Source organism: Oncorhynchus keta, chromosome 23 (assembly GCF_023373465.1).
Source record: "Oncorhynchus keta strain PuntledgeMale-10-30-2019 chromosome 23, Oket_V2, whole genome shotgun sequence".
Classification (NCBI taxonomy): domain Eukaryota; kingdom Metazoa; phylum Chordata; class Actinopteri; order Salmoniformes; family Salmonidae; genus Oncorhynchus; species Oncorhynchus keta.
Genome location: NC_068443.1, coordinates 39,045,636 through 39,058,789, shown reverse-complemented (window position 1 = coordinate 39,058,789; position 13,154 = coordinate 39,045,636). Strand labels below are relative to the sequence as shown.

General features: G+C 40.9%; 1 protein-coding gene across 1 annotated transcript in view; it reads right to left on the bottom strand.

The window, feature by feature from the left end:
• Positions 1-12,651, bottom strand: part of LOC118402296 (probable G-protein coupled receptor 158) — a 96,651-nt gene extending 84,000 nt beyond the window's left edge. The window contains exons 1-2 of the mRNA XM_035800387.2: positions 11,203-12,651; positions 6,439-6,544 (exon numbers count right to left, since the gene is read on the bottom strand). Of these exons, the coding sequence (XP_035656280.2) occupies positions 6,439-6,544; positions 11,203-12,074 (978 nt within the window). The 5' untranslated portion in view covers positions 12,075-12,651. The remainder of the gene's footprint in view (positions 1-6,438; positions 6,545-11,202) is intronic.
• Positions 12,652-13,154: the final 503 nt, after the last annotated feature.

The window sequence follows — 13,154 nt, the reverse complement described above, 5'->3', positions numbered from 1 at the left end:
AGGCTATCTTTGCAGTAGATTGCAACACCGCCCCCTTTGGCAGTTCTATCTTGTCTGAAAATGTTGTAATTTGGAATTAAAATGTCAGAATTTTTGGTGGTCTTCCTAAGCCAGGATTCAGACACAGCTAGAACATCCGGGTTGGCAGAGTGTGGTAAAGCAGTGAATAGAACAAACTTAGGGAGGAGGCTTCTAATGTTAACATGCATGAAACCAAGGCTATTACGGTTACAGAAGTCATCAAAAGAGAGCGCCTGGGGAATAGGAGTGGAGCTAGGCACTGCAGGGCCTGGATTCACCTCTACATCGCCAGAGGAACATAGGAGGAGAAGAATAAGGGTACGGCTAAAAGCAATAAGAATTGGTCGTCTAGAACGTCTGGAACAGAGAGTAAAAGGAGGTTTCTGGAGGCGATAAAATAGTATCAAGGTATAATGTACAGACAAAGGTATGGTAGGATGTGAATACAGTGGAGGTAAACCTAGGTATTGAGTGATGAAGAGAGAGATATTGTCTCTAGAAACATCATGGAAACCAGGATATGTCATTGCATGTGTGGGTGGTGGAACCCTATAAATTGGATAAGGTATAGTGAGCAGGACTAGAGGCTCTACAGTGAAATAAGCCAATAAACACTAACCAGAACAGCAATGGACAAGACATATTGACATTAAGGAGAGGCATCCTTAGTCGAGTGATCAAACGGTTCCAGTGAGTGGAGAGGTTGGTTTGGGGGTCACGGCGATTTAGACAGCTAGCCAGGACATCGGTAGCAAGCTAGCATAGGATGGAGGTCTGTTGTTAGCCACCTCTTGCGTTCTGTCAGCAGTGGGGTTCCGTGTGGTAGAGGGGATTAGTCCAAATCACACAACAACAACAACAAAAACAAAAAAACGAAAAAACAATAGATATAGTTATAGAGGCCCAAGAAGAAACATAATAATAATAAAAATAAATAAAATGTACTTTACCATTCGGCCATCAGAATTGCCATCAATGCTCCTTAATCACTGCACTCTCTACACATCACTGCACTCTAATCTGTAAACTGTTCATCTCTGTATACACGTCGCAAGACCCACTGGTTGATGCTTATTTATAAAACCCTCTTCGGCCTCACTCCCCCCTATTCTGAGATACCTACTGCAGCCCTCATCCTCCACATACAAACCCCGTTCTGCCATTCACATTCTGTTAAAGGTCCCCAAAGCACACACATCCCTGGGTCGCTCCTCTTTTCAGTTCACTGCAGCTAGCGACTGGAACGAGCTGCAAAAAACACTCAAACTGGATCGTTCTATCTCCATCTCTTCATTCAAAGACTCAATCATGGACATTTACTGACAGTTGTGGCTGCTTTGCGTGAGTTATGTATATATATATATATTGTTTTTAATCCCAGCCCCCGTCCCCACATGAGGCCTTTTGCCTTCTTAACTGACTTGCCTAGTTAAATAAATAAATGTCTAAAGGAGGTTTCGTCAGAAATGATGCAGGGGTCTCTGCATAGAGAAAAATGAAAGTCCTTGCCTTGCCTCATGAGGACAGAGATAACCTTGAAGAGGTAATTATATCTGATGAAATTCAGGAGGCCATTTTTTGCATTGCAGGGGAGAAGCAACCTGGGCTGGATGGATTTTCCATTTAATTTCACAAGGCTTTCCTTCCCAAGTTAATTGACCCACATGTAATATGATCAAGCCCTCATTACTGTATTCCCTGCCCAGTGCAACTAAAATTCTTGTTAAACAAATATCTTGTTAACCCATAGACTCGATGGGGTCTTACCAGGCCTGGTTAATGTAGATCAGACAGGCTTTGTACGAATCGTCAGATAATATTAGATTATTCAATATTATGTATTGTGTGGAGGGTATACAGGAGCCTGATGGCTGCCTTGGATGCGGAAAAATAATTTGATCTGGAGATTTCTTCTGGGCGTTTTAAAGTATGAATATACAGTGGGGCAAAAAAGTATATAGTCAGCCACCAATTGTGCAAGTTCTCCCACTTAAAAAGATGAGAGAGGCCTGTAATCACTCTCTCTAACTCTGACATGTATAGGTTCTCATAAAAGCTCTTGAATGCCAAGTTAATATAATCAGTACTCTAGACTACAACATTACTAGGCAATGTAATTGAACCTATGGCTCTCTTAGCTTCTTCCCTTGTTATTTGCCAGGCAAGTAAACTTTCCTGCTTTATCTCCATGTCCGTAATAGTTCTGTTTAAGTCTAGTGAGCGCATGTTCTGCTTTACACGTCATTAAGGTGTTGTATTCTAGCTGTTTTGAGGTCAGTTTTTGTTTAGTTGCATCCTCAAATGTTGCGCTGTGTTTGTTCTCAAGGTCTTTAATTTCTCTTTTCAAGAATTCTACTTTGGCTGTATACATCTTCCACTCACTGGCTCTATACGAGATTATCTGTCCCCTTACATATGCTTTTAGGGTCCCCCATACAATTGCAGGGGATGCAGAATTAGTATTAATACTTACAAATATATAAATTTGTGCATTTATAAATGTTACAAAGTTAGTGTCATTGAGGAGATATGACCCTAACCTCCAGCGGTGAATGGTCCGATAGGGATTCTGGCTAGATATTCACAAATGAGAATCAAGAGGCCTTACCCACCGGTAATAGGAAATGTCCATTCTTGAATAGCAGTTATGGCCAGAAGAGTAAATTTAGTATTACTTGGCTGACTGATTGAGAAGTCTACATATATCTACGAGTCCAAATGTTTTCATTTCCCTTTTCAACATTCTTAGCTGCTTGTGTGAGGTTAGTCACCTTAGAGGAGGATCTATAATTGGCTGAGTTCAAAACCAAATTAAGTCTCCTCCAATGATAATCTGTGACGATGGGCAATTTAATTTGAGAAATAGATCTTGATAAAAATGTAGGGTCATCATAGTTTGGCCCATAAACATTCACAATGCACAAGGGCACAGAATCAATACAGCCTTGCATGATCACAAACCTACTTGTCCTTAATCTGTGATTGTAATTTAAGCCAACAAGCACTATGGCTTAGCATGGCTAGAGTGAGAAGTAAAAGAGGAAAAATACACCTGTTCAACCCATTCTATTCTAAGCTTGCTGTGCTCAGCGTCTTTTAAATGAGTCTCCTGTAGAAGGGCCATATCCACCTTATGCTGCTTCAGGTAGCTTAAGATACATTTCACAGGTCTGTTTATACCCTTCACATTCCAAATTATGAGATGATGAGTGTTAGGGGCAGACGTTTAGGGGTTTGATTGAAGCAAATTATAATGAGAGATGTAAATATATTGAGTGCAGAGAAAAATGTAAAACAAATGAAAAGGTACAATAACTGGTATATAAGCATACATCTCTCCAACCTGTGTGAGCTAGTATTAATTCCCCTTCCCAACCCCGTCTACTCTCTCCCCAACAGAGAGAGTAAAACAACCCAACCCTATCGAGGCTATTACAGCTAAGTGGTAACACATTCCCACTTACCTATCCCTGCTATGCATGGTGACCCCAAGATAAATTAAATTATACATCTTTTAATTGTGTATTGCCATCACCTCTGTTGAATAATACATATGTATATCTTCTGACTTCAACTTCAACTGTATATATATATACAGTGGGGCAAAAAAGTATTTAGTAAGCCAAAAATTGTGCAAGTTCTCCCACTTAAAAAGATGAGAGAGGCCTGTAATTTTCATCATAGATACACGTCAACTATGACAGACAAAATGAGAGAAAAAAAATCCAGAAAATCACATTGTAGGATTTTTAATGAATTTATTTGCAAATTATGGTGGCAATTAAGTATTTGGTCAATAACAAAAGTTTATCTCAATACTTTGTTATATACCCTTTGTTGGCAATGACTGAGGTCAAACGTTTTCTGTAAGTCTTCACAAGGTTTTCACACACTGTTGCTGGTATTTTGGCCCATTCCTCCATGTAGATCTCCTCTAGATCATCCATATATATAGAAAATGAGATCCCTCACCAGAATGGCCACACCGGAGACCTTGGGTGCATCATTCTCGATACTCTAAAGTGACTTACTCCTAATCTCTTCATTTATTGACATACATATATATATACACACACACAGTTGAAGTCAGAAGATAACATCAACTTAGGTTGGAGTCATTAAAACTCCAACCTGAACATCAACCTTAGAGGACATCAACCTTTTCCTCTATAGCTTCAAGATGGAGTCAACTAGCTTCTTGTCTGTTTCCTCCACATCTTTGCCTACATCAACAATTGCGATTTCATGGTTGGAGTGCCTGATTTCCAACTGGGTTAACCGCTCACTTGTGGCCAGTTGGTTTTGGTGTAGTTGATGCATGATTTAATCAATTTTGTTGAGTCGGGCAGATATTCTATTTGAATGATGGTCTTATCCATCTCCATCTTGAACCAGGCAGGCGCTGCCTCATTGTCCGTCTTTGACGGGGAGGTAATTGAGGGTTTAGGAAGGTCTGTCTTTTTAGGAGGGATCTTGTTTTGGAGCTGGTAAGTGATAGCGTTATGTCTACTTGCTTTTTTAGTAGGTTAACAGCATAAATGTGGTTGAAAAACAAAATTATCTATGAACTTCTCAGAGCGTTATGCACAACGCGTACCCTCAGTGTGCCCCCATTTTTCCCCTGTAACTGTAATTCTTACCCTAGCCCTAATTGTAACCCTAACCCTAAACCTAACCTCTAAGCCTAAAAAAGTGATTTTTCTTGTGGGGACTGTCGAAATGTCCACACGTCCAAATATTCCTTGTTTTACTATCCTTGTGAAGACTTCTGGTCGCTACAAGGATAGTAAAACCAAACCAAACCACACACACACACAGCCCTCTACTTCACCCAAACAGCATCAACAACTTGGAAGACGAATGGTTGTGTCGATATAGCCTGCACTCTGAGTGTGATAAAACATGATGTCTCTCCGGTGCCCGTAATGAAAACACTAGTAAAAACCTCCTCATTTCACTTCCAGAGTGTTTTACACTGTATTAAGCAGTGAACAATACACGCCCACAAGCAAAGGCTTATATGCAGTATCCTTCCTGCATATTCAATGCAAATATTGCTTCAGAGCTCTGTTAATCTTGCTGTTCTTTACATAACAACAAAGATAAACCTACACAAAAATAAACATGCACTGCTGCTGACGAGAGTGAATTTACTGTCTACATGGAGACAAGCAACATTTCAAGCATAAACTTCACACCTAGAGAAACAATACTGAGAGCACGATTGTTTTTGTTCTCATGCCTTCATTGATTTCCCCAGTAGCAGTAGAGATATAGGATGTGTATTTGTTATCTTGACAAGTACCCAGAATTTGTATATGCATTACCAATTATATTCAGAGTGACATACAGTACATTGTTTGCATTGCGTCACCTGAGTGGGTTGAGTCACTGATGTGATCAACCTGTCTGGGTTGGCGCCCCCCCACCCCCCCCCACCCCCCCTTGCGGAGATCTTTGTGGGCTATACTCAGCCTTGTCTCAGGATGGTAAGTTGGTGGTTGAAGATATCCCTCTAGTGGTGTGGGGGCTGTGCTTTGGCAAAGTGGGTGGGGTTATATCCTTCCTGTTTGGCCCTGTCCGGGGGTGTCCTCAGGTGGGGCCACAGTGTCTCCTGACCCCTCCTGTCTCAGCCTCCAGTATTTATGCTGCAGTAGTTTATGTGTCGGGGGGCTAGGGTCAGTGTGTTATATCTGGAGTACTTCTCCTGTCCTAGTCGGTGTCCTGTGTGAATTTAAGCGTGCTCTCTCTACTTCTCTCTTTCTTTCTCTCTCTCAGAGGACCTGAGCCCTAGGACCATGCCTCAGGACTACCTGACATGATGACTCCTTGCTGTCCCCAGTCCACCTGGCCGTGCTGCTGCTCCAGTTTCAACTGTTCTGCCTTATTATTATTGGACCATGCTGGTCATTTATGAACATTTGAACAACTTGGCCATGTTCTGTTATAATCTCCACCCAGCACAGCCAGAAGAGGACTGGCCACCCCACATAGTCTGGTTCCTCTCTAGGTTTCTTCCTAGGTTTTGGCCTTTCTAGGGAGTTTTTCCTAGCCACCGTGCTTCTACACCTACATTGCTTGCTGTTTGGGGTTAAAAGGCTGGGTTTAAAGGCTGGGTTTCTGTACAGCACTTTGAGATATCAGCTGATGTACGAAGAGCTATATAAATACATTTGATTTGATTTGATGTATGTACTGTATGATTTTTCGTTGTTAGTAAAACATTTGTGGAAGTGCCACTAGATTTAGTACAGGGATTAACAATTACAACCATGTTTTAACCAAGAGGGGGTGTTTGTGTTTGCATGTAAAGTGTAGGAAGCACACACCACAAATGTATGAACTATGGATGGATGGATAGATAGATGGATGGATGGATGGATGGAAAGTTGAATGGATGAATGGAAGTAGACTCACGTCCATGCTGGTCACGTTACATCGGTGAGTTCCAGCAAACCAGCCACTGCTGGAGCACTGGTCAATGTCCACATCCTGTAGGTTGACATCCACTCGAACCACACCCCTGTAAGAGGAGAGAAAGAAACACAGAGAGAGAGGGGGAGAGGATAGAGGTTAGAGAGAGCAGTTAGCTTACACTCAGACGTCTCTTTTAGCGTAAGAAAGAAAGAAAGAAATGAAAGAAAGAACGAAAGAAAGGCAAATGTTGCAATCCATTTTGACCTCATCTATAACAGGGTCTCTACTTTGGTCCAATGTCTACAGGTGAACTATTGAGGGAAATAAACTATTCAAGGCAAAAACTGGTATGAGCATTGAATGCCAGAGTATTTTGTCCAATTTAACATCAACTGCAACAACAACAACAATGTATCCTGTGTATCTGGTTTATATGTTATGTAAAATAAACATCTTTATTTAAATGTTCCCTAATGAGAGAAGTAGCCAAGCTTAATTAGCCCAATTGAATTATGTTGACTCCAGCTCTGAGCATCATGTTTACTGTAACCAAAACATAATTTTTTTTAGGCTTACAGTAAATCAATAGACTGATGGTGCGCATGATGTTGTTTACCTCTGGGAGACAATATTGCACACACACTATCTACTGGCACATGGTTAATTAGGCTACTGCATTGGTGTGCATCCAAATCACCTTCATAAAACCACAGTTTGCATTTGGACAACTGGATAGATGGACTGCTGGATGCATATTGAGTAAGCTATAGTTCAATCAGGCTAGCTATTGTTCAGGCCCTGTATACATAAAAAGTCTGAGAGTATGAGTGCTGATCTAGGATTAGTTTAGACTTCTAGACTACAGTAAATATGATTATATGGACGGGGAGGGGCTAGCTCCCAGCCTGCCATCAGGTGTTCTCTTTCATGAAGTTTAAGATTATCAAATGAGCCCTAGGTGGGTCGCTCTCTTTATTCAGTCTGTCTGTTAGTCTCTTTCGCTTTCCTTTTCTCTCTCTTTATTAACTTTTTTTTCTCAGTCTGCCACTAATCTCCCTGATCTCTGTATTTCTGTGTCTGGCAATCTTGCCACTCTTTATTACAAAATCAAACATTATCTCCCAATTCACTCAGTCTGTCTGTCTGCCCCTCTATCTTATAATGCCCAGGCCTCAGGGGTTATTCTCAAGAGGAGTCTGACAACCATTAGCTCCATCTGTCTGGTGGGAACTGGAACAAACACCAATGAAGAAGAAATGCTGAGGCTCATGCCATCTTTCCCCTGGCGCAAGAATAAGACGGGAAAGAAAGAACATGTAACTGTGATAGAGGAAGTGTTGATAAGTGGAATAATCTGTGTGCATGTGGGAGGGAGTGAGGGAGAGAAGGAAGGTGAGAAAAAATGTGTGAGAATGTGAGGACTCATGAGGTAACCACCAAGCAGGAGGGATTTTATTTTTAAGTCACTCTACTAGAAACAAAACCATACAGCCATACATAACCAGTGGTGGAAAAAGTACCCAATTGTCATACTTGAGTAAAATCACAGATACTGTACCATAATAGAAAATGACCAGATAAAAGTGAAAGTCACCCAGTAAATACTACTTGAGTAAAAGTCAAAAAGTATATTTAAAATCAAATACTTTTAAAGTATCAAAAGTAAATGTAATTTCTAAAATTTACTTAAGTATCCAATGTAAAAGTAAAAGTGTTACTAATTTCAAATTCCTTATTTTTAGCAAACCAGGCGGCATGATTTTCTTGTTTTTTAAATGTACGGATAGCCAGGGAGGGCCATACTCAGACATAATTTACAAACATAACATTTGTGTTTAATGAGTCTGCCAGATCAGTTGCAGTAGGGATGACCATGGATTTTCTCTTGATAAGTACGTGAACTGGACAATTTTCCTGTCCTGCTAAGCATTCAAAATATAAGTATTTTGGGGTGTCAAGGAAATTGGATGGAGTAGAAAGTATATTATTTTCTATAGGAATGTAGTGGAGTAAAAGTCAAAGTTGTCAAAATATAAATAGTAAAGATACCCCAAAAAATGAATTAAGTAGTACTTAACCATATTTGATTAGCCTAACAGTCTAATCCAAACAAACCATTACCAAACAGCCATTATATTAAATCATCTTTCGACCAATGTGTTATAGGCTTACTATTTTTTATTTTTTTTCAAAGAGATCTAAATGAACCTGTATCCAGCTGGGAGGAAAGAGAGGGGACGCCTCTGAGGACATGGACCAATACCTCAAGCTCAAAGCCAATGTTCTCATTCTGCATATCCTCCAAAAAAGCACACTGGCATCATTTACATTTTGATTAGGTTTACAAAAAAACATGATCCGTCTTGGTTTCTTTTATCCTTGGGGTGAATAGATTGCTTTGGATGTACATCTAAAGAGTTGGCCCACAAACTCTCCGAAAAAGGAAGAAAGACGAGACAGTGCAGTGGGATTCTCTTTGATCTCGACACGTTGGGGTTGTAGTTGTAAAACCAAATCCACAGGCCTGTTCTTAAAGTCATGCTGCTGCTGGTAATCACTAGACGACTATGCCACATCCATTTGTGGGAATGTCAATTGAGTTTTAATGTGCCCTCAGGACATTCTGAAATTTTGAACAGTAACCAGCTCTTTAAAAACCAATAGAAGCAGTAACTTTCGCAGCTAATTAAAGGTCATCTTGCCGATGGCTTAATACCAATGTCCTCATAAAATGGCTGTCACGTTGTGTTCGTGGCCATAAAAAGAGAGGACCGAACTTTAAAAAATCAAGTACATTGGACTTGAAATCCGAAAATTCTTAAAAGCAGCTCCAAGGTCGATAATGCCTCCTCTATGGTTGAGCTCGAGTTGATTGCTATGATTTTATGCTAAGCAGCAACAGCAGGGGTCTTTGTCTGGCTGCTAATGTATCAAATTTGTAGTGGAGACACATCAACAATGGTCCAATGCCAAATAATACCTTTCAACACATAGGCCTTTGTTTATCCCCTTCCAGATCTGAATTATCTGGATCGGTGTGAGCAAGCATCATGACAGTTCCTACCCTATTGCAGAGACCTATCAAAACCTTTTTAATCTGTGAAGAGATTTCAACAAGGGACTAGAGGGCAACCCTGGTCATGGAATCCCTGGGAGGCCAGGTAGATGAAATTTTGCCAATCACTGATCAGCTTAGTTGGTGTTGTAATTTAGTAGAGTCATTTGTGGGGCTTGATTAGGACTAGGCTAAACTTTTGCTGTACCTGCAGCACTCCATACCAGAGCCCCTGGCTTAATGATATGGGCTTGGTAATTGTTTGGGATTGGCTCAGGCAACCGCTTTGAGATCATCTTGCATTTATGCAAAAGAAATGCACAAAACTGACTAACTTACATACAGATGTACTATCTGTTGTAGCAGATAATTATCCTTCACGACTTGATATGCAAACGTGTAGTGTATTCACGGTTTAAAAATACTTCTAAAAAGTTTGTAATTTCCACTTAGAAATATCAGACTAACTAAAAATATATCACCCCTACAAAAATGTATATTAGTTATAACACACATAATAATTCACATTTCCTGTTGCTGAAAGATTATTTTCCTGCTGTGAGAAATGGTTCAAATTAAGATCTGTAGTCCTGCATAAACAAATCAAACACAGTGATAAACTACCATGCTGGAATTATTATGTGGACACAGCAGCACTGAAATTTAAGTGGGAGTAAAGTGGACTTGAAATTCAAAGTGGTTTCAGATTGCCATTGTACTGCATGTCTTTTATAATTTATTCATGACTAAATCTATTTTTGGACACACTTGGACTGGAGCCTTGAAATATGAAGTACTTTGTGTTTCCTAATTAACTAACCTACACTTTCAAACACCTATCGCACAAAAACATACAACAAAGCCAGGTCTTTCGAACCATGCAAGCTATGATAGCAAAGTTAAACTAATTAGGCCTACTGTTTCAGTTTTACGTTTTTACAGCAAACACAAAAAGGAAGTGTAGTCTTCCAGTGTGATTACAAAAAAAACATGAGCTGTTTTTGACAGACAGCAGTGTTCATAGACAGTATAATGTTAAATGTCTTTGAGATTCTATCAAGCCATCTGTTCCTTCCACTATAGGGCTGATTTCTGGATTGCACAAGCATCAGACAAGCAGGAAGACAACTATAGGCTACTCAAACGTCCCACAATGTCTATCCTATCCTCAATTTAATGTATTGCCCTCTTGCTGTGCATATCACTGGATGGGACTAATCATTTTTTCATAGTTATTCACCGAGTAAGTTTTATTTCATATTCACTGGACCTATTCTTTGTAAAGTGGAGGGAATATTATGGGTTATGTTTGTTTTGGCTTTCTCAATTATAAACTACTGAAGATTCGACTACCACAGCAGGACCAAACGCTGTTTTCAAAAATGGCTCGCTCTGTGCAAACTATTCACAAGCATCAGAATAGAGGATAGGTCGAAAGTTACTATCGTAATAAGATGCTCTAGCTAAACTTTAAAACGTTGTTGTGGGGAAGCACCTTTAACCTACTGTTTGTGTTGAAAGGATGTATGAGGGCCCTTCAAAGCGCGGGAAGTGCGCGGTCAGTTCAGCAATGCTGTCTACTCAGGGCCAGAAAAACTATATTTAGGCCTACCAACCATTTCTTCAATCAATAAACAATAGATGCGGTACATTTTAACCGAATGTGTTACTTTTAAACAAACATTCACGAGTGACAGCCTTAGCCTCACCTGAACTCGGGTGCGGAATTTGTCTTCAACCCATAGAACCCGGCAGACAAGGTGAGTAACCAGTGTGGTACGAAATTCCCATGCTCGCATTCCAGGTAAGGCGCAGACCACTTGATTTGACTTTTGTCCAGAATGTAGCTATTTTGAGTGGCTGTGGCGTCTCTGCCTGACGCCCTTCTCTGACTGTGCATTTTCTTTCGGTCCCTGAACTCGTTAAACCACTCAGAATCCGGGCTCCTGCTCTTGAGACGGTGGTGAGCAGAGTTGGAAAGGTCCTGAAGGACCACTTCCCTGTCAGTTCTTGTCGCTTGAAGGAAAACGTGAGGACCCGGTGTTGGAGCATCATTATGGAATGTAACCACTGCCTTGTGAATTTTGGGGTCCCCTTCAAGAATACTCCGAACCAGCGCGTGGTACCAGTGAATATCCCTCCGAAGGCTGTACTCTCGCGACCTGTTGGCTTGTAAAATCATGTTCAGGAAGTTGGTCGCGTGCGCTATAGTGTCCAGCACGCTATGGAGAGAATAATGAGAGGCCACATTGGTTCCACCGCGGAGGCTACTCAACTCATACCTCCGAGAACAGTTGACTTGTTCAAGAGCCGAAGAGTCTCCAGTGTGCAGGAAAGCTGTCACCACTCTAGGCAGGTCCTCCTCGATTTTGTGCGCCACCACCGTGCGCTCCGTGGCGGATCCTGGGTTATAAGTTGGATGGTGCAGCGATTCCTTGTTGATATTTTGAGTGCTGAAAATAGAAGGGTTCTTTCCTCGTATTTCTGCGTCTTTGTCGTTATCCGACCATTCTACATACCCATAATTGGATCCGAAAACAAATCCCATTTGCAAAAGCATTTGAATAAGGAAAAAACACATACTTTGACTTCTTTTACCGACACAGTGAAGAATCGGTTTGCTCTGTTGAAAACCAAAAGTAGCCCCTTTCGAGCAACGACTAAATGTGTACGCTAATGTTAAACTACTATGCAATTACTTCGTATCTTCCCTATTTTATAACATAAGGTGCCATTTAAAGATAGCCTTCTACCAAAACCTCTAGGCTACTTGCTACTTGTCCATGATACAGAGATGCTCGACTTCACTTGCTTCCACCAACCGCCGTTCACGCTTTGCAACCGAGTGTCAGGCAGATGTTTTCACAGTCAACCAATTTTCTTACTGCCCAGACATTTTTAGCCTTCCCAACTCCAAGCAGCTAGTTATAAACAGCTATGTTATTGCAGCGGTGAGCTCTGGTAGTCGCTTTTACACAGAGCCATGGGCGAGGTAAACCACAACCCGACTACTTCAATCCTCCTAGAGCAGGCAGGAGAATTAGAGTGAAAACAGAGGAAATACTGGAGGCTCGAGCAAATTGCTTTCATAGTCCCATCCCTTCCAATATCGCATAGGGCATCTGAAGTATCGTAGACACGCGTGTGGCTGCTATTGCTGCCAATCCTCTTTGTGAAGTGGTATGATATGGGTGGAGCGAGCTGCAGGAGCTGTTCTGTGCTGAAAGTAGCCTGTCAGTATGGGAAAGGACGTTGACCGATTTATGCATGACAAGTAAAGTGAAACGTGCAGGGTTTTAATTGGGATTTTGTAGATGATGAAATAGAGCCTATTATTTTTCTATTTTCCTTGATAACTGGCCAGTCATCTCCCACAGTGATATCTTTATTTTATCATTACTAAAATGCATGTCAGGTGTATGACAGAAGTGTTCAAAAGTGGTGTGGCAAAATTTGTACGTGTTTTTTCTGGGGCCTGGATTTTCCTGATCTCATGACCTAGTCAGGTAAAACTCTGGCTCCTATTTGTAGGCAATTACAAAATAGTATCATTATAGATAGCTTCCTTTTTCATCTGTGACTACAGGGCTGGTGTTTTTCTTCTCCGGTCATGTGAATTCGAAACACTCCTGGCCTCAGGTGGATCAAGCCCTTTCAAACT